Source organism: Capricornis sumatraensis, chromosome 20 (genome assembly GCF_032405125.1).
Source record: "Capricornis sumatraensis isolate serow.1 chromosome 20, serow.2, whole genome shotgun sequence".
Classification (NCBI taxonomy): Eukaryota; Metazoa; Chordata; class Mammalia; order Artiodactyla; family Bovidae; genus Capricornis; species Capricornis sumatraensis.
Genome location: NC_091088.1, coordinates 24,544,114 through 24,566,925, shown reverse-complemented (window position 1 = coordinate 24,566,925; position 22,812 = coordinate 24,544,114). Strand labels below are relative to the sequence as shown.

The 22,812-nt window shown below is 37.8% G+C and overlaps 1 protein-coding gene across 2 annotated transcripts in view; it reads left to right on the top strand.

Annotated features, from left to right (window-relative positions):
- BRD7 (bromodomain containing 7) overlaps window positions 1-22,812 on the top strand; it is a 49,703-nt gene that overhangs the window by 17,474 nt on the left and 9,417 nt on the right. For both annotated transcript variants that reach the window (XM_068992177.1, XM_068992176.1), the window contains exons 3-9: window positions 3,915-4,044; window positions 4,374-4,431; window positions 7,060-7,204; window positions 10,679-10,789; window positions 19,490-19,674; window positions 20,950-21,073; window positions 21,990-22,065. In XM_068992177.1, the coding sequence (XP_068848278.1) occupies window positions 3,915-4,044; window positions 4,374-4,431; window positions 7,060-7,204; window positions 10,679-10,789; window positions 19,490-19,674; window positions 20,950-21,073; window positions 21,990-22,065 (829 nt within the window). The remainder of the gene's footprint in view (window positions 1-3,914; window positions 4,045-4,373; window positions 4,432-7,059; window positions 7,205-10,678; window positions 10,790-19,489; window positions 19,675-20,949; window positions 21,074-21,989; window positions 22,066-22,812) is intronic.

The window sequence follows — 22,812 nt, the reverse complement described above, 5'->3', positions numbered from 1 at the left end:
TTCACATACATTTATTAATCCTCAAAACAAGCTTCTAAGGTACATATTGTATATATTATTGTGTCTATTTTGAGAATGAGGAAATTAGGCCCCTGCTCTACCTTATGTAGTTATTCCATGACCTCAGCTAATAAGTGTCAAAGCCAGAATTTGAACCCATTTTATAAACAGTAATTATAAACCCTCCTACCTGAAGTTAAATGGCTCTAGTACTTCTGTTTAGTTTTCTCTGTGTAATTAGCAAAATACGGTGTATTAACCAGACCTGTATTAACTTCTGGTTTTACATATCTTACTTTCAGTAAGTGACGTTAACAATTGGATTCTGTCGTATTTTGGAATCATGAAAAAGAAAATTGGAAGGTAGGAATCATCAGAGCGTTAGGTGGAGAAAGTACTGTAGGGATCAAAGCCTCTTGTTTTATAGGTGAGGCTGAGACTGAAACAGTAGAAGAACTTGTTCAAGTTTACATTCTAGTAAATTAGAAGCTAGATCTCCTAATTTCTAGTCTGGCAATAACATGTTACAATATCTCCTTTCACTTTAGGGTAGTTTCCAAGTATATGTTATTTATATTCTATTTCTCTCTTGGACTCTAGCCCGGAAGGCTATATTCTCTTGCCATACCAAATAGTAAAGTGCTTCCTGTAGACCAGGCTAACTAGATGAAGTTACCAGATAGGGGTAGTTCAGAAACATAATACCTTCCTTTGGTACTTTTTTAGCTTTTCTATTTCATGGTCATTTCACCATCTTATAAACTGTTAAGTTAAATAAATATCAGCAGTTGAATCTCTTATCTTATAGCTGCTAAAGAGGCCTAGTGAAAGTCAATGAGTGCCTAAGAAGGTCAGAGTGTGTTAAAGATGAAGCTAGAGCAAGAACTTGAGCCTCTAGACCATGTGTCAGCAAACTAGAGCCAACACCACTTGATTTTGTAAATAAAGTTTTATTAGAGCACAGCCACACCCATTATGTTGTCTGTGCCTGCTTTCTTGCTATACTGGCAAAGGTTAATATTAATAGTTATCACTGACATTATGGACCACAAAGCCTAAATTATATGTTACCTGGTTGTTCACCAAAAAAGTTTGCCAATCCCTACTCTAGACTTTTTGCACTAAGGCCTTAGTTCTTTCCACCTAGGAGAGTGCTTAATTGCCTTTCAGGCTGTCGTTTATCCACTGTTTACATTTAACAGGAAGAGATCTTCTCTCTGAGGTCTTTTTCCGTTGAACAGATGTTCAAAACCTGCCAACCTACAAAAGATTAATGCCAGTTTTTCTGGGGAAAAGATACAGAACTTCCATGAGTCAAAAATTACTGCTCCAGAATATGTCATAGGGCCATAAAAAAAGACACCAGTCAACTTAATGGAAACTGACCTCAAGTGCACAGTAAGTACAGTTTATAACATTGTTCTCTGGAGCTTCAACCAGTCATGTTTTCTGTATTAGATGCTTTGGACTATAGAATGTGAAGCTCTGTATCACTGATGTTCCAAGTGTGATCCCTGCATGGGCAACACCCACATAGCCTAGAAACTTGTTAGTAATGCAGATTCACAGACTGTACACTAGACCTACTGGATCGGTAACTCTGGGGACAGGACCTAATCACTAGCGTTCTAACAAGACTTTCAAATGATTCTGATGCACGCTGACACTTGCGAACCTTCATGAGACCTCAGAATTTGCATTTCTAGTAATTTCCCAGATAAGGCTGATGTTGCTAGTCTGGGAACCACACTTTGAGAACCACCGCTTTGGATACTAGAATAAGAAATTAGGATGTAGACCAAGCAAATAAGATCCTATTGAGAATCTTGATTCTCAGGAGTGTAAAATAGATAGTTTGGGGCAATTTTACTCTAAAACTTAATTTTTAAGATGCAAAAAACAGGATTTTTTTTTAACCTATTTCCTGGATGCCAACCATTCAGCTTTAGCAAAACATAACATTTTGCCATTTGGTTGGTTTTATGTTTTTTAAAGATATCAGAGTACAGACACCAATGAAGCTTTCTGTGTATCCTCCCAGAATCCATTCCTCTTCCTCATTCCCTAGAGAGAACCATGAATTTGGTGTGTATAACATGTAAACTTGTTTCATAATTTTACTACTTCTGTGTATATTTGTAAAGTACACTTTATATATTTTCAAAACTTACATAGCTGATCTTGTAACAGTTCTCAACTTTTTCCTCTAGAAATTATTTCTAAACATAATACATGCTGATACAGTGTAACTTTAGCCTATTAATTTTACCTGCTATGTAAATATGCCATAATTTGTTATTCTATTTCCTTTTAGTAGGATTTTCCTTTTAATAAGTTGTTCCTAATTTTTTACTATTTCACAGAGTGCTGAAGTAAATATTGTTGTGCATCTCTTCATGTACAGTTGTGAAAGGAAGTTTCTCTAGGGTATATGCCCTGGAGTAGAATCACTGAGAAGTAGGGTAAAAGGTTGTTGTGGGTTTCCCTGGTGGGTCATTGGTAAAAAATCCACTTGCCAATGCAGGAGACGCAGGTTCAGTTTCCGGCTTGGGAAGATCCCCTGGAGAAGGAAATGACAACCCACTCCAGTATTCTTGCCTGGGAAATCCCCATGGATAGAGGAGCCTGGTGGGCTGCAGTCCATGGGGTTACACAGAGTCAGATACAACTAAAGCGATTTAGCACACACACGTGCACTGCAAGGTATGAGAGCCCATTCTTTTCAAAACTTGACATTTTCAGACATTTTAATTTTTACTACTCATAGAGATGTGAAGTACCTTCCGGTTTTTAAATTCACAATTGCCAGAGTTCCAGGGATCTTGAAGCTAGTTTTCATGTTTCTTAACATTTCTATGTGTCTTCTGGGGCTTAGCTGTGATTTCCTTTACCCATTTTCTGTTGGGTTATTTGCCTTTTTACATGAATTTATAAATGCTCTTTATGTAATCTTTGCTAATATTTTGATTTATTTATGTTTCTCAGTCAGTAGCTGGTCTTTTATAGATAAAATCTTTCCATTCTGAAGTCATAAAGATTCTCTTACTCTATGTCGAGTTTTAAAATCAAGTCTTTAACGTATCTTCATGTGGATGACCAGTTGGCCCAGCACTTCCCTTTCGTAGCTGATCTGTCATGCCGCAGGATGGGGCTCGGCCGAGCTCTAACCTCACGTGATTGACCAGTTTGCCCAGCACTACCCTTTTGTAGCTGATCTATCGTGCCGCAGGATGGGGCCCAACCGAGCGGCTTCGCTTGCACTCTCTGATCTGTCAGGACTTCTCTGTGTGCACAAGTCTGGCTCTGGCTCTCTGGTCTCTGTTTCATAGGTTTGTTTGTCCCTGTGTCAGACCCACATTGTCTTGTCACTTTATACAAACTGATAGCACACATTTTATTGTGACCTTTTTCAAACTGTTCTGACTGTACTGATGATTCACTCTTCAAGATAAATTATATGACTGGCTTGTCAAATTTAATGGAAAATCCTATCTTACAATTTTGATAGGCTTTGCATTTTATTTATAGATTACTTTGGAGCGAACTATCTTTCAGTTCATGAACATGGTATATCTCCTTTATTCAGGTCTTTCACAATGGCCTTTCAATAATGTTTCACAATTTTTCCTAAAAGGTAATTGGTCATCTTTTATTAGATTTACTCCTGGTGTGTTATTTTGCTTCTATGAATAGTATTATTTTTCTGATTAATTAATTCTAGCATATAGAAGCACTTTCCCCTCCCATTTATGAACATGATATTCTCTTATTTCCCAGTAGATGGCAGTAAAATAACATTAAGATTTCATTATTAATCATCTTCAGTGGCATCTTATTTTTTTCCACTGAAATCAAATGATTTAAAGGAATCAATTCTGAAATATTTCTAAATTATCTCTTTTTGTTCCATTTAGGAGGATAAAAGAAAGCGAGATCGTGACCATGTGGATATTGAGGCAGAAAAAGACCTACAGTGTCAGGCCCCTGTACGATTAGACTTGCCTCCTGAGAAGCCTCTTGCAAGCTCTCTAGCCAAACAAGAAGGTTGGAATAACTCTGAATTAACTGTCCTGAATGAGGAAGCTGAAATTATTTTAAGGATGTTAGCCAGGGAAAGTTAAAAGTTTAAAAGCTGTTAAATTAAAATTTGTTTAAAAAAAAAAATTTGTTTACATTTTCTTATTTTACTGCTTAAGAACTTTAATTTCTTTTTCAAACTTCTTGTTCTCTTACTTCAGCATATTTGAAAAATAAATGGAGTTTCTGTATGAGATAATTTAATGATGGGTATGAGATAAGTCATGTATAGAAAATAAGCTAAACAATACTCTCTAGATCTTCTCTTTTAAAACGCTCTTCTTTCTTTGCTTTAGAAGTAGAACAGACACCTCTTCAAGAAGCTTTGAATCAACTGATGAGACAACTGCAGAGGTGAATTTTTTTCTAGCATTTTTATAACATGGAAATTGAAATGGGAAATAGAGGATCCAAACCACTTCTTTTTATTATTATTATTTCAAATCACATATTGTGGCCTATATCCAAATGTACTTGATTTTAAAGTGGATGATAAATATTTTGCCTGGCAATAGGAATACTCCAAGAGGCTGACTTTTAGATGTTCTCATTTGGTTTGTTTTAACTGGCAGCTTGAAGAGTGTTACATAATCCTCTTAATGGCAGATTTTTCCTTAATCTAAAGTAACTTCTGATGTTAAAGCTTTAAACCAGGATTAAATAATACAGGTATTTCCATTTTGCTAATAGATCAAAACACCTTCTATAGGTCTGTGCTGCTTATCACTGCTGTGAGTGTTCAGTAATTAGCAAGTCTGTGAGAAGAAACAAAATATCATAAGTAAGATTTGTACCCTCTCTTAAATGCAGAAATTTGTTCTAAAAAGTATAGTAACTTGATAAAACCAATGTGAAGTTCTTAAAAGAGAAAAGAATAACTTAATCCTTGTTAAAATATTTATTTTGATACCTCAGTTCACTCAGAATTTAAAGTTTTAGCCTAAAGACATCTACATTATTAGCAGAGGATTCATGGATATAGGGCATGCATTCATACAGTGAGATTTCTTCTGACTGTGTTGGACTTATATGTCAACCCCAGAACTTATCATAAATACTTTTTAAAATAAAGCTATCTGTATTCAACACCTATTCAGTTTTGCAGTGAAAATCAGAAATCAGTGACCGCTCTTCCTTTTTTGGTGTTAAAGAACAGTTGAGAAATTTACATCTCAAGTCTTTACACTTGAATAAATCATTCATTGCTTGTCCCAAAGGAGTAAACAGGTAAGTACTGAGCATTCCAACTCAATTAGAATTTTTGACTGTAAAGTGTTTGGCTACCTTTTAATTTTGTTTCTTGCAGTACAAGACCAGAATATAAGTTAATGATGTCTCCGTAAGAGAAAGTTACTTGTCAGTCTCTCTCAGTCTGAGAATGTTCACATTGCTCAGAACATTATGGGAATTAGAACTCAGAGCCATATTTTTTTTTAATAGCCTTAGTGATTCTTGGTCCTTAAGGCTCAGTGCAGATACTGGAAAAGAATGTAATTGACCAGGTTTAGTAATAGCATCTTTGGTCAAACCAAGTCGGACTCTATATTAAAATGACTAATTTTAGGGAGTCCAGATAATTTGCTCTGAAGAGGTCCACCAGAGATGCTTCGTGGTGTTATTCAAGTAACTTCTGTGGATAGTATGCATTTGGATCTGTAAGTTCCAAACTGGACATTTTTGCTTATTCTCAGTATTTTTTACTGTTACAGCTAGGTGTCCTGCTGGGAAGAACCAAGGCAGATACACACACACCTGAGTTCAGATTCTAACTCTGTATTTTGTCAGATTTATGACCTAAAACAAATAATTTGACCTCTGAGCCTCAGTATCCTCATCTCTAAGTGAGAATACCAGCTCCTTGATGGCTTTTGTGAGCATTAGATATAAAAATACATCAATTCCCTACCACTGTGCCTGGCATGTGGTAAATTTATTTTTTTAATTGCTTCCATTATTATGACTTTTTAATCATTATTAATGCTGTGGTTATTTGGAGTAAGAAAGCTTTGATATGCCAAATTTCCAGAGGAATATAACAGTCTAATGAATTAATCATATGGAGCAGTGGTTTTCAACTCTGTCTATCCTGTAAATACCAAAATTCAACCCTAGAAAAACCAGTGCCTGGACCACTCTTCCTCCCGCAAGAGATTCGCGTGTAGTGGGTCTAGGGTTAGCCTCCCACCACACTGGAATTCTTTTTAAAGCGCCTCTCATGATTCTCATGTACAGGCAGGGTTAAGAACCTATGATAGAAAGCACTGGGTCTCAAGTTTGGAGGTATTATAACCTTTTTAATGTCCATTTTTTGAGCAGTCCCCTACACACACGATGGGAAGTTATACCCATTCATTTAAGAAAATATATATGGTTGTCCTTCGGTATCCACATGGGATTGATTCCAGGAGCCCCCATGGGTACCAGAATCCAAGGATGCTCAAGTCCCTTACAGAAAATGGCAGCAGTCCAGTGAACAGTCAGCTCTCATATTCACATTTGGGAAGCCCACAGATACAGAGGGCCAGCTGCGCTCATGAGGACGCAACAGCTCTGTGGCCTGCCAAGAGTCCAAGCCCAGCTAGAAGCCAGTGTGGAAGGCTGCAGACGTGCGTTTTAGTCACTGCTTCTGCTTTTTCTCTGGTTAATAAAAAATACATAGTATTAATCTCCCAGAGTACAAGACATTTTTTAGTTAGTCGAGATTTCTTATTTTGTTTCATCTTTCCCTGTGTTGGAGATGTTGCGAATTAATTAAGCTGCATATTTTAAAAGATTCTGTCTTAAGGGTACAATTTATATGTAAAGCATCTGAACCTTATTAAATAGTTATTAGTCTTTAAAATCATTACTTCAGTTTTTAGTGAAAAACATATTAGCCTGCTACAAATTCTACATCTGAAGGATTTCCTCTGACTTAATACTCCTTGACCAGTAATTTTGTTTGTAGTAGAAATAAAATTTGCTTTTTTCCTGTCTTCACAGAAAAGACCCAAGTGCTTTCTTTTCATTTCCTGTGACTGATTTTATTGCCCCCGGCTACTCCATGATCATTAAACACCCAATGGATTTTAGTACCATGAAAGAAAAGATCAAGAACAATGATTACCAGTCCATAGAAGAACTGAAGGTAACTTGTTATTTATGTTGTATTGGAGAATAGACTGAGCTATGCTACAATATCTATTCAATTAAGAGTCAAATTTTTGGATCCTGTGTATGGGAAGTCTTTGTAGAAATCTGCATGTCTGGTATTCAGAATCATTCTCAAGTTTATGTTAATACCCAAAAATGTGTATTTTTTTGTCTTAGAAAACATGTTTGAGCTTGGTGATAGAAAAGCAGACAAAATAAGTCATCTGCTGTCTTTATTATTTTGTGAGTTTTGGTAAAATTTTGAAATTCATGTGTTCTATGAAATATTTTCTCAGCCTTTAAAATGAAAATGTTTGATTTTAAATTTCAGATGAATACAGGTAAAATTGATAGTTTTTTAATTGAAGTATAGTTGATTTACAATGTTGTATTGGTTTCAGGTGTACCACAAAGTGATTGGGCTGTGTATTTTTTTCTTGATTATTTTCTGTTATAGATTTTTACAAAATATTAAACAAAGTTAGTATCTTAATGGAAGTTGATTTAGAGTAGTTTCTGTTTCTGGACATGTAAAATAGAGAATAAATCAGCTTGTCGAGAAATACCAAGCAGAAGTTTAATTACGTTATCTAGTTTGATGAAAGTGAGTTGCTCCCTGAATTCACTTTGGCTATATTTTTTTTAGCATATTTTCTTCAACAATTCAGCAATAAGAAATTTTAAAATTACAAGTAAAGAACCTACAAGCCATGAAGATGATACACATGCCTAGTGTTATACTTGACATTTTTCTATCTTTGAATAGCCTTGATGTAGATGCTGGTTTCAGAGTTAAGCTTTTCATTTTAATCCTCCTAAGGAAAGGGGCTGTGTGTTTTCTGTTTTAATTTGCTCTGTACCAAACCACCACAAACTCAAGTGTCTAAATAGTGTGTCTACTCTACCTTTGTTTTTTTTTCTGAATGAATATTGTATGTGTTCTCATCTGACCCAAGGGCTAGACCCTAATCATTTATAGAAGGAAAATAAGACAGTAAATGTTATCTTTACTTGGTCTCTCTTTTTTTTTTTTAATGCACGTTGATTAGCTGAATTTTATGAATAATACTAGCATTTAGTTCTGTCTTTACTATCAGTTTGAATGTATATTTCACTCTGAAAAACCTGAATTATATTCTCTTGTATTCAGAGAAACAGAAAATTTTCTCAACTTTTCATCTGGTGAAAATTAAGCTAAAACTGTTTATTTCAGCATGTTTCTGATCTTATTATTGCTTAATGGAAAATTTTTCAGCTTTTTTTCCTTTCTGTGAATAACTTTCCTTTGATCTTTCCCTTACGATGACAAGAGAGAGTAGAAGTATGCCCACTAAGTGTTTTTGAGCAGATGGTCAAGATTTATCATAATTGAAATGAACAAGTATTTTTAACTTTGGAGTTTTCTATACAGCTGTATTTTTTTCTCAAGAAAATTCAATAGCCCCATGTAATGTTTAATTAGCTTATCCAGCTCATTAAACTGTTGGAGGTTTTTTTTTTTTAATACTTGGAAGTATGCAGAAAGGTCATTCAACTTTATGAAAGAACAATTGCCATTACACAAAAATCCAGTAAAGTCTAGCACATGACAGTTAAGATTCATGGAATAATAGGGCTTCCCTGGAGCCTCAGTGGTAAAGAACCTGCCTGCCAGTGGAAGAATGAGAGTGAAAGTCACTCAGTTGTGTCTGACTCTTTGCGACTCCATGGACTATACAGTCCATGCAATCCTCCAGGCCAGACTACTGGAGTGGGTAGCCTTTCCCTTCTCCAGAGGATCTTCCCAACTCAGGGATCAGATAGGAGATGCAGGTTCAATCCCTGATCCGGGAAGACCCACATGGCATAGAGCAGCTAAGCCTGTGTACCACAACAGTTGAGCCTGTGCCCTGTTAGGAGAAGCCACGACTCTAAGAAGTCCATGTATCACAACCAGAGGGTAGCCCCTGTTCTCTGCACCTAGAGGAAAGCCCACGCCGCAACAAAGACCCAGCACAACCAAAAAATGTTACTGGATGAATAAGTAATTTGTAAAAGATTCATGAAGTAATGGATCAGACCTGTAGTCTGTAGAATGATCCAGTACGTTTTCCAGTTACAGGACCACTGGTCATTTAGTGTGGTAGTCACCTAGTTTGTCTCCCCTCGTTTGCCTCTCCTTCCCCAAATATATATTTAATAATTTTAATGGAATGAAAGCTTTTCAGAATATCTATAGCAAAGGTTCCGAACCTGGGGTCCTTTGGGTAGCCATGGATGAGCCTTTAGAGGGATCAGGAATTTTATAAAATTACAGGGAAATTTTGTGTTCACCTTTGTATTACATGTGTGCACTTGAGGAGTAGATCCATAGCTTTCCTCAGATTCCTAGAGATGATGACCTAACAAAATCCTAACTGATTAGAGACTTGGCCAAGAACTGAGGATCCACATACACTTCGTCTGCTTTAAATTTAACACCAAATTTATTATGACACTTGACTCAGTCTTCTCATGTACTTTTAAATGATATTCAGCCCACCCATTTTCATTACATTAAATGTTTTAGGCTGTCATCACTAGTTATTAAATAGTGGGGCTTAAATGTTTTAAATTCAGAGGAGGCTGAGGGTCAGATTCTTTTTTGTTGAGTTTTTATCATTTTTATTTAGTGAGGCCTTGGCATAATCACTCTCATATTTATACAATGTAAAAATTGCTTAACCATGAAAATACGCAGTGGAATTGAGTTCCCTAGCACATGTGCATACTTTGAAATTTAAACCAAAAGTACAGTTTTGATAATTTGCCTACTCTGGTTAAATGTTGTAAGTCTTTGAAGTTGTATGGTTTATTTCAGGTTGGCATGATTTTGCAACATTCTGCAAATTATATTTAGCTTATAATAGTATCCAAACACTTAAATTAGTATAAATGTTTTGCCATTTTTGCTCAGTTAATTTGACTCTGGTAGGAAATATTGTTAGGATAATTTACAATTGTCCCAGTTTTCAGTCAAGATCCAAAATAAAATATTTAATTCATCAATGGATAATTAAGATGTTTGTTTTTAAACTAAGGATTTTTTTAATTAAATGAAATACTCAGTAATTATTAAATGTAAGATAGAAGTATTTCCTAATCCTCTTTGTGTGCAATAAGATTATACTGAAGAAACCCATTTTAAAATTTTATCTCAGAATCTATAAAGTTTATGTAGTTACTATAGAATGTTTAGAATTTGTAAAGGAATGTAGTCGGATGTTTAAATTAATTTTGCAGTATTTGTTTTGTTAGTTTTAAAACTTAATAAATTGCTATTAATGTTGTTTAGTAAACAAAAGGAAAGATGGTGTTTTTTTACTGGTTTGTTTTTGTTTGTTTGATGGTTGTTGTTTTGAGCTTTTTGAGGACCTGCGTAATTTTAGACCAGGACAGGAGGGTACTTTGTTTTGTCTTAATGCATTCCTTCCTAATATTTTCTCTGCAGGATAACTTCAAACTAATGTGTACTAACGCTATGATTTACAACAAACCAGAGACGATTTATTATAAAGCTGCGAAAAAGCTGTTGCACTCAGGGATGAAAATTCTTAGCCAGGTAAAGGAAATTCTTTGTCATAAATAATAATTATTATAAAATTTATATTCCTTTGATTTTGGTCATAGTGATACAGATCCAATACAGTTCAGGTTTTATTTTATAGACAGGTTATATTAAAGTAGGAAATATTAAATTTAAAAAAAATTTTAACATAAAGAAGATTACAGCAGGAAGACTCTCATTTGGAATTATACAAATAAATATTGGCATCACTTGTAATTATTTATTTGGAAGCTGTTGAGTTGGTATTCATTAGATAGACTTATATTGACTGTGAAACAGACATCATCTTGAATTCCAAGACAGGATAGATTATATGAGTTATGAAATCTTTTGGAAGGAGAGCACCCTGTTTCCCTTTGCAGGGGTGGAAGCTAATGTTCTGGTGAAGCACAGGATCTCCTTCAGGTAGAAAGGAAGGAAATAGACAAATGAGCAATCACTGGTAATTGTCTGAAAGCCACCTCCCCATAGGAGCAGATTCTCCCTTGAAGAACAAGAACCGATTGATAGTAAGGTGTGTGAAGTGGGAGAAATGTATGTAGAGGACACATCATTATCATCAAGCTTCATGAGGAAGCTTACACAATAACTTACTCAAAACAAAGATGCCATAGGTAGTGGCAGAGACTGACAGGAGTCTCATTGCAGAGCAGTGGCTGAGGAAATTGAAGTGATCACTTGCATCTACTGGAAGAGGAGGAGAACTCACCAGATGAATCACATCTTGTGAGGTTTTACTCACAGCTCTGAATAGATGGAAAATTAACTGAGACAAACCTTATCTTGGCAGGAAGTCAGAAGACTGGGTTCTAGTTTTATCTCTTTTCCACTAACTTGTGGACCTTGGGCCTCTGTTCTTATCTGTAGAGAAGAAGGTCTCTAAGATAAGTGCTAGCATTAATATGCTGATTTTAGATAAGAGCTAGAGTAGGGAGTATACCAAAAAGAACAAGATAGAATGTTTTTGAAAAAAAAAAAAGAAACAGGTATGAGGAAGAGAAAGAAATTGGAATCAAGAGCTCAGGCTGAAATTGAGGGGAGTTGGAGGATAGCAGAGACAAGTCGTCCGCAGGTGCACGCGGTTTTCCAGTTTTTGTGGTGATCATCTGTATCACAGTTTTACGTTTAAAGAATTGCCTTGGAGTGCAGATGTCCTGGTGTCTGTGTGCTTGGCTCTGAAAGATTCTTGGATCCACTTAACTGAGGAAAGAAAAACATTTAGATTGATGATCATTCTTGCACTCCTAATATTTAGACAACATCAATTTCCACTCTTTCCTAAAGACTTGGGAAGCTGTAATGTAAGCCAGTTACCCATCTTTGGCAAAATATGCAGAGGAAAGGGGAATATAAAGTGTTTATCCCATCCTTTGCAGAAATACTCAGAATCCAAGACCAAATTTTTTTAACCTGCAAATATTTATTTTTGTATTTGAAGTAAAGGTGCACCCAACAAATGCAGTATTTTCTCCAGAATATGCATGTTTAATTTTTAGAATAAAGTTTGATTTTCAAACAATAGATCCAAGTAAATTTTTCAACTTTGATGTACCACTGTTTTCTCATCTTTAAATAATGTAGTTAATACAAAATGCAAATGATTCCAGAAGCTCTTGCATTTTATTGGGGGTGGGGTGGCTGCAAACACAAAAAAAACCTTCTTTCCACTTTCCCCTTTCTCTCTCTGTTGTCTTCCTTTCCTTCAGATCTCTTCCTGTTGAGGAGCCCTACCCATCCTGTGTTACTGCTTCCTGTTGACTATTCTCTCCACCCTAGATGGGAGAGATTCTTACAACAGTGATTTTTAAATGTTTAAATTTAGACCTTCTGAGTTACTCTTTTAATAGCACATCTCCCAAGAGAGCCCAGCACACCCTTCCATGAATGGTGTCTTTTCAAAAATAACTGGTTTTTAATTCAGTGTAAAAGTTGTAGAGCAGTCATTCATCATTTTTTTTCAGTTATACACAAATAGTGACTATTAGTAGATGTGTTATTTTTATAAAGAATGGACATATGAAGAATAACTGTTTGATCTCCTAAATAAATACTAAATGCTATATTATATTTATAGTGACCTTGGGTCAGACTAATCAAATTCCAAGTGCTGGCTGTGCTGTTGAGACACTGTGTGACCTTAGGCAGGCCATGTAACCTTTCTCAACTGTTTTACCATCATGTAGAATGGCATAACAGTAGCACTTACCTCACGGAATTATACCTCATGAGTGAGAGCTCAATAGGTATAGGTTCGATACCTATACCTATAGGTTACAGGTATACTGTTATCCCCTTCTCCAGGGGATTTTCCCAACCCAGGAATCAAACGTATAGGTATAACAAAATAGGTGTTAGCCATTAATAATAAATGGCAAAGAATCAACCCTTTAATCATTTGTAAAATGGAGAATTGATAAACAGTATGCTGATTTGGAGACATTTTGGTTACCAAAAAAGGAAGACACTGCTTTTAAAGTTCAATTCTGTTGCTCAGTCATGTCCAGCTCTTTGCGACCCCATGAACCACAGCATGCCAGGCCTCCCTGTCCATCACCAACTCCCAGAGTTCACCCAAACCCATGTCCATTGAGTCAGTGATGCCATCCAACCATCTCATCCTCTGTCGTTCCCTTCTCCTCCTGCCCACAATCCCTCCCAGCATCAGGGTCTTTTCAAATGAGTCAGCTCTTCCCATCAGGTGGTCAAAGTATTGGACTTTCAGCTTCAACATTCAGCTTTTAAAGTAAAATTAATTAAACTCAACTTTTTTCCATGACTCATGTTGAAATTTAGAAAATTCTTTTAATTGAATTATTTTAATTTGATGCATTATTTTCTCTGAGTTTGAAAATATTCCTAATCTAGGTTCTGCTTTATAAAATTCTAGAATGGAAGTTAAAAGGTTACCGAGAACTTTGTGATCCAAGCCCATTCATTTAACCAACACTTACTAAGTACCTTCTATATGCCAGCCTCTGTTTCAGGTACTAGAAGTAGATGGGTAAAAAATGACTTAAGTGATGTACACAAGAGGAAACACAAATGGCCACTAAATGCATATAGAAATAATCAAACTAACATTTTTAAGTACATATTAAAATAAGACCTGTTTTTAAAAATCAGTTTTTTTTTTAATCCCACCCCTAAGTTCCAGGGATTGAACCTGAGCCACCTGCGGTAGAAGTTCCAAGTCTTAACCACTAGACTGCCAGGAAAAGTCCAGTATTTTTTTATTTTAATGGTACTAATCAGTTTGCCATCAGAGGGCAGACACAATAAAACCATACTCACAGAAAACTAGTCAATCTAATCACACTAGGACCACAGCCTTGTCTAACTCAATGAAACCAAGCCATGCCTGCGGGGCAACCCAAGACGGGCGGGTCATGGTGGAGAGGTCTGACAGAATGTGGTCCACTGGAGAAGGGAATGGCAAGCCACTTCAGTATTCTTGCCTTGAGAACCCCATGAACAGTATGAAAAGGCAAAATGATAGGGTACTGAAAGAGGTACTCCCCAGGTCAGTGGGTGCCCAATATGCTACTGGAGATCAGTGGAGAAATAACTCCAGAAAGAATGAAGGGATGGAGCCAAAGCAAAAACAATACCCACTTGTGGATGTGACTGGTGATAGAAGCAAGATCTGATGCTGTAAAGAGCAATATTGCATAGGAACCTGGATGTTAGGTCCACGAACCAAGGCAAATTGGAAGTGGTCAAACAAGAGATGGCAAGGGTGAACGTCGACATTCTAGGAATCACCGAACTAAAATGGACTGGAATGGGTGAATTTAACTCAGATGACCATTATATCTACTACTGCGGGCAGGAATCCCTCAGAAGAAATGGAGTAGCCATCATGGTCAACAAAAGAGTCTGAAATGCAGTACTTGGATGCAGTCTCAAAAACGGCAGAATGATCTCGGTTCGTCTCCAAGGCAAACCATTCAATATCACAGTTATCCAAGTCTATGCCCCAACCAGTAACGCTGAAGAAACTGAAGTTGAACGGTTTTATGAAGACCTACAAGACCCTTTAGAACTAACACCCAAAAAAGATGTCCTTTTCATTATAGGGGACTGGAATGTAAAAGTAGGAAGTCAATAAACACCTGGAGTAACAGGCAAATTTGGCCTTGGAATGCGGAATGAAGCAGGGCAAAGACTAATAGAGTTTTGCCAAGAAAATGCACTGGTCATAGCAAACACCCTCTTCCAACAACACAAGAGAAGACTCTACACATGGACATCATGAGATGGTCAACACCGAAATCAAATTGATTATATTCTTTGCAGCCAAAGATGGAGAAGCTCTATCCAGTCAACAAAAACAAGACCAAGAGCTGACTGTGGCTCAGATCATGAACTCCTTATTACCAAATTCAGACTTAAATTGAAGAAAGTAGGGAAAACCGCTAGACCGTTCAGGTGTGACCTAAATCAAATCCGTTATGATTATACAGTGGAAGTGAGAAATAGATTTAAGGGCTTAGATCTGATAGATAGAGTGCCTGATGAACTACGGAATGAGGTTCGTGACATTGTACAGGAGACGGATCAAGACCATCCCCATGGAAAAGAAATGAAGAAAAGCAAAATGGCTGTCTGGGGAGGCCTTACAAATAGCTGTGAAAAGAAGAGAAGAGAAAAGCAAAGGAGAAAAGGAAAGATATAAGCATCTGAATGCAGAGTTCCAAAGAATAGCAAGAAGAGATAAGAAAGCCTTCTTCAGCGATCAGTGCATAGAAATAGAGGAAAACAGCAGAATGGGAAAGACTGGAGATCTCTTCAAGAAAATTAGAGATACCAAGGGAACATTTCATGCAAAGATGGGCTCGATAAAGGACAGAAATGGTCTGGACCTAACAGAAGCAGAAGATATTAAGAAGAGGTGGCAAGAATACACGGAAGAACTGTACAGAAAAGATCTTCATGACCCAGATAATCATGATGATGTGATCACTAATCTAGAGCCAGACATCTTAGAATGTGAAGTCAAGTGGGCCATCACTACGAACAAAGCTAGTGGAGGTGATGGAATTCCAGTTGAGCTGTTTCAAATCCTGAAAGATGATGCTATGAAAGTGCTGCACTCAATATGCCAGCAAATTTGGAAAACTCAGCAGTGGCCACAGGACTGGAAAAGGTCAGTTTTCATTCCAATTCCAAAGAAAGGCAATGCCAAAGAATGCTCAAACTACTGCACAATTGCACTCGTCTCACATGCTAGTAAAGTAATGCTCGAAATTCTCCAAGCCAGGCTTCAGCAATACGTGAACCGTGAACTCCCTGATGTTCAAGCTGGTTTTAGAAAAGGCAAAGGAACCAGAGATCAAATTGCCAACATCCGCTGGATCGTGGAAAAAGCAGAAGAGTTCCAGAAAAACATCTATTTCTGCTTTATTGACTATGCCAAAGCCTTTGACTGTGTGGATCACAACAAACTCTGGAAAATTCTTCAAGAGATGGGAATACCAGACCACCTGACCTGCCTCTTGAGAAATCTGTATGCAGGTCAGGAAGCAACAGTTAGAACTGAACATGGAACAACACACTGGTTCCAAAAGGGAAAAGGAGTACATCAAGGCTGTATATTGTCACCCTGCTTATGTAACTTATATGCAGAGTACATCATGAGAAACGCTGGACTGGAAGAAGCACAAGCTGGAATCAAGATTGCCCGGAGAAATATCAATAACCTCAGATATGCAGATGATACCATCCTTATGGCAGAAAGTGAAGAGGAGCTTAAAAGCCTCTTGATGAAAGTGAAAGAGGAGAGCGAAAAAGTTGGCTTAAAGCTGTATTCAGAAAACGAAGATCATGGCATCTGGTCCCATCACTTCATGGGAAATATATGGGAAAACAGTAGAAACAGTTTCAGACTTTATTTTTTGGGGCTCCAAAATCACTGCAGATGGTGACTGCAGCCATGAAATTAAAAGAGGCTTGCTCCTTGAAAGAAAAGTTGTGAGCAACCTAGATAGTATATTCAAAAGCAGAGACATTACTTTGCCAACTAAGGTCCGTCTAGTCAAGGCTATGGTTTTTCCTGTGGTCATGTATGGATGTGAGAGTTGGACTGTGAAGAAGGCTGAGCGCTGAAGAATTGATGCTTTTGAACTGTGGTGTTGGAGAAGGCTCTTGAGAGTCCCTTGGACTGCAAGGAGATCCAACCAGTCCATTCTGAAGGAGATCAACCCTGGGATTTCTTTGGAAGGAATGATGCTAAAGCTGAAGCTTTGGTACTTTGGCCACCTCATGTGAAGAGTTGACTCATTGGAAAAGACTCTGATGCTGGGAGGGATTGGGGGCAGGAGGAGAAGGGGACGACAGAGGATGAGATGGCTGGATGGCATCACGGACTCGATGAACGTGAGTCTGAGTGAACTCCGGGAGATGGTGATTGAAAGGGAGGCCTGGTGTGCTGCGATTCATGGGGTTGCAAAGAGTCGGACACGACTGAGCAACTGAACTGAACTGAACTGAACTGAATCAGTTTGCCAAGGAGTCAGAGAAAATTTCAAACACTGGTGGGATGCTCAAACACTAAAAATTGTTAAAACTTTTCTGGGAAGCAGTTTAACAGTAAACATCAAAAGCCTTAAAAAATATTCATTCCCTTTGACCTAGTATTTTTACTCATGTGTTAGTCGCTCAGTTGTGGCCAACTCTTTGCGACCCCATGGACTGTAGCCCACCTGGCTTATGTCTCCATGGGATTCTCCAGCCAAGAATACTGGAGTGGGTTGCCATTCCCTTCTCCAGGGGATTTTCCCAACCCAGGGATCAAACCCGGGTCTCTTGCCTTGTAGCAGATTGTTTACCACTGAGCCACCAGGGAAGCTGTTTTACTCCTCTGATTTATTCTGAAGAGATAGGGATTCCTAGAGATTTTTATTTATAATAGCAGAAACTTGAAAATAAGTTAAATGTTCAGTAGGGGGTCATTAATTAAACCATGGGACACACATGGGATAAAATACTGTACAGTTACTTAAAATATTTTAAAGACTGTTTAATGAAACAGAGGGGAGATACAGTTTATTAACTGAAAGAAAATTTGCTTATTCAGTATAATTCTGATTTGCTAATATGTGTAATGCTTAGAAAAATACTAGAATGTTAAATCTGGTAAAACTTTTCCTGTCTAGATAATAAATTAACAAGGTTCTTAATTTTCTCCTTTACCCATGTCTTTGTCTACAATAAAATTTATTACTTAAATAGCTTTAACATTATTTTAAAAATTATGGTGATTTAGTTGCTAAGTTGTGACCAACTCTTGCAACCCCTTGGACTGTAACCTGACAGGCTCCTCTGTCTATGGGATTCTCCAGGCAAGAATACTGGAGTGGGTTGCCATTTTCTTCTCCAGGGGATGGATCTTCCCAACCCAGGAATCAAACCCAGGTCTCCTGCATTGCAGGCAGCTTCTTTACTGACTGAACTATGAGGGAAGCTGTCCCTCTCTCTATATATGTGTGTGTATATATATATATATGTGCATGGGGTCTCGAGGAGTCGGACACAACTGAGCGACTTCAGCTTTCACTTTTCACTTTCATGCATTGGGGAAGGAAATGGCAACCCACTCCAGTGTTCTTGCCTGGACAATGCCAGGGACGGGGGAGCCTGGTGGGCTGCTATCTGTGCGGTCGCACAGAGTCAGACACAACTGAAGCAACTTAGCAGTAGCAGCAGCATTTGTATGTTATATATGTATATATATATATATGTATATTTTAATATAATTAAAAATTATAGTGCAGTAAAATTAGCAGGGTCCATTTCCTGAGGCTGTCACAATCTGCACTGCTAACACAGCAGAGTATGATGAGAAAAGGCCCCATCATGAGATCCAAGAGGCCTGCTCCTAGTCAGTGGTTCTGAGACCTTAGTTGAGTCATTTAGCATTTCTGGGCTACATTGTTCTTATCTGAATGACCTCTGGTCCTTTCCAGTTCTAGTTTCTGTTATTCTGTAGAAGCCTTCCCTGCTGTTACTATGTAGCCCTAAGGAGACTGCGCTCCATATTTTGTCCATTGACAACACGGAATTAAAAGGCAGAGTAGTTGCTAGGAACAAGTCTGCCTCTTTAACATTTGTCCAGAAACCACAGGCCATAAGGGATGCAGTGAAAAATTCAGCACATGTTTCACAGAATAGAAACAGTACTTCTTTGGTTAGAACATTATGAGTTCTTAAAAAGAAACTATGCTAGCAGCCTTTTCTCTTTGAGGCGTGTTTTCACACAGAAAAATGCCAGTCCTCAGTGATCATCCCAGGATACCAAAATGTAAGAGATCTCCCCATGCTCATTTTAAATATCTAATAATTCTTAAATTTCAAAAGATGAACTGTTCTATTAAATATGAAGTTTTAACACACTATTAAACTTTAAATTTACTACTGCTAAGAATATTTAGTCTTTATTCACACATTCTCTCCTGTGAACTTTTTGATGATGCAGTAAAGTTGCAAAGCCTTCTCTTATGTTGGAAATTATCTGAATTGAAGGAATAGACTTTATTGTCCTGGTTCCTAACTATTCTGTTCTGTTGGTAGGACTACATTTAATTGTTTTTCTTTTCTAATTAATGACAAGATAAGTGTAAACTCTTATGGGGGAAAATGCGTTACTTTACAAATGAATGGCAAATATACAATAAGAATATTGCTGAATATTTTTAGGAGAGAATTCAGAGCCTGAAGCAGAGCATAGACTTCATGGCAGACTTGCAGAAAAGTCGGAAGCAGAGAGACGGGACAGACACCTCACAGAGTGGGGAGGACAGCAGCTCCTGGCCAAGAGAGAGGGACGATGCTGGAGACACTGAGGCACAGGGCTTCAAGAGCCCCAATAAGGAAAATAAAAAGTAAAGAATCTTTGGAATATTATGGTTAAGCTGTCTTTTCCACGCCAGTAATGGGAGAAAATACAATTCGGGGGCCTTCCTTGGGTCCATGGTTGGTTGGGTTTTGTCAAAGTCCATTTTGATGATCTCACACCCCTTTTCTCATACAAAGCACAGTTTGTAATTGTCTAAACACAATTTAGAAAATAGTTCTGAATGTCTATTCTATAGGGAAGTCGTTTTAAAACCAGTAAATAGTCTCGAGGGACTCATGCTATCATTGAGTTTATATTAATAGAGCTATTTGTTTAAGAAAAAGTTGTATGTTCATTACCTCATTGCACAAAGGGGTCGAGCCCGCGCTTAAGCTTAAGCACAGTTAAAGCTGCCTTCTAAACAGACGGGCTATCACTGAGATGTGTGCATGTTCTCCACTGAGTGTCAGCTGGTGGGAGCAGTGTGAACCACGGTCCTGCCAGCCCTCAGCTGATGTGGCCTGACTCAGTTGCGTACATGTCCATCCCGCTCAGCTGCTGCCTACCTGCCCTGACGCCCAGCACCTCGCTGTCAGCTCTGGGAGAGAGGTTTAGTTAGCAGGTTGGGACTTCTGCTGCTAGTGAACTTGTGACAGGTTTTTCTTATATTTCTAAGATTTATACATTGTAATATATGTTTATTTTAAATTTTAAAAGTTGGACTTCAGTGTACCAAATTGTAGAACAAATTGTACACCCCTCTGCAATGGCACCCCACCCCAGTACTCTTGGTTGGAAAATCCCATGGATGTGGAGCCTGGTAGGCTGCAGTCCATGGGGTCTCGAAGAGTCAGACACAACTGAGCGACTTCTCTTTCACTTTTCACTTTCATGCACTGGAGAAGGAAATGGCAACCCACTCCAGTGTCCTTGCCTGGAGAATCCCAGGGACGGGGGAGCCTGGTGGGCTGCCGTCTATGGGGTCGCACAGAGTCGGACACGACTGAAGCGACTTAGCAGCAGCAGCAGCTGCTGCTTTTAAAATATATTTGAGGTATGGTTCATTTTTATGAATATACTAAGAAAAATGTGGAAAACAAATAATACTGAACACAGGGAGGGAACTGACCAACTACTTGGCTTGCCTTAGTATCTGTGTGTTATTGGGGCCCCTTCCCAGGTCATTAGGGAACAAAGTTTTAACTGGTGTCAGTAGCACAAATTTCTCCACTTTGGTTGTATTCATATTTGGAATTACATTTTAATGTTTTCATCTTCTCCTCTTCTTTTCTTTTTACTTAGTATTAATGTGTGCTTTCAGGAAAGACAAAGATATGCTTGAAGATAAATTTAAAAGCAGTAATGTAGAAAGAGAGCAGGAGCAGATTGACCGTATCGTTAAGGAATCTGGAGGAAAGCTGACCAGGAGGCTTGTTAATAGTCAGGTGATGGAGCTTTTCCTTTCTTTTCATTACCTACTGATTTGGGTTGTCTGAAACTTTTAGTTTTTAAGTTGCTTGTGTACTTTGAATGCATATCTGCCATAGAGCTCTTCAGGACAGCACTCACAGAAGAAAAAGTAGTAATATACTTGTTTTTAAAGTACATAATTCATATTATCCTCTGTTACTGGCTAGAAGGGTTTGGGTTTTTTTCAGAGGACATTAATGTGTTCAAACGGAGAAGGCAATGGCACCCCACTCCAGTACTCTTGCCTGGAAAATCCCATGGACAGAGGAGCCTGGTAGGCTGCGGTCCATGGGGTCGCGAAGAGTCGGACACGACTGAGCGAATTCTCTTTCACTTTTCACTTTCATGCATTGGAGAAGGAAATGGCACCCCAGTCCAGTGTTGTTGCCTGGAGAATCCCAGGGACGGGGGAGCCTGGTGGGCTGCCGTCTATGGGGTCACACAGAGTCGGACACGACTGAAGTGACTTAGCAGAGCAATGTGTTCAAACGTTGGAAAATGAACCACATACTTTTAAGGTTAAAAGAAAACATACACGGTCTTTTGAAGTCATGTTTAGCACCTCGGTTCTAAAACCAAATGAATTAATCCATGGCTTTAGGTAAGTCACTTCCCTTCTCTGGTTTTCAGTATACTTTTTAAAAATAGTTTAAACAGAATTTGGTGGCCTTAAGCACCCACACAGCTCTTTTAAAATTCTGAGATTTTTCTAACCTTTATTTCTTTAATCCATCAGCACCTGTATATATATGTGAAAGTTGATATGAGTATGATGATAGCCACCTGTAACGTTAGTTTAATTAAACTAACGTGAGGTTTTCTGGTGAGCAACATACATATGTATCATGTATAAAACTGTTTATGCCATTTGAATACTTTGGGTCTTTGTAGTGTGAATTTGAAAGGAGAAAACCAGATGGAACAACAACATTGGGACTTCTCCATCCTGTGGATCCTGTTGTAGGAGGTAGGTTCACAGAATTAGATTGCGCATGAACTTGATGCTAATGTGGCAAAGAGTCACCTGGTGACCATTTTAGAGGAGCAAGTCTGACTATTGATAAACCCAACTATCATCATCTAGAAAGAATTTGGCTAGGTATCCTGTACTTCATACTAACAGCCAGGCTAACTTTATTTCATCCCAAAATAAGTACTACAAAATCAAGTTTTCTTTAAAATATAAAGTGCCTGGGACGTCCCTGGCAGTCCAGTGGTTAAGCCTTTGCTTTCTAATGCAGGTGCAGGTTCAGTCCCTGGTCGGGGAGCTAAGATCACACATGCCTTGCAGCCAGAAAACCAAAACTTAAAACAGAAGCAGTGTTGTACAAATTCAATAAAGACTTTTTAAAATGTGGACCACTTTAAAAAAAGACTTAAGTATATCTAAATAGCTGGACTATCATATGCACCTTTAACAAACCCAAAATATTAGGCAGTCATTTCTAGCCCTGGTTTAAGAGACTGGCACTTTTTGAGATACCTCAAAAAGACTCAGGCAATATCTCAAATCCTTCAGACTATGGCATAATAAAATTTAACAGACTTTTTAACTTTAGAGAATAAAATTAATATATATGCCGTGTAGTAGTACCTTAATGGTAGTGGAATAATATATAGTAAATGAATTATATCTTTCACTGTGGTTGATAGATTATAAAGGTTAGGAAATCACTGTTTTAGAACATCAGTCATACTTTTATTTTTCCAAATG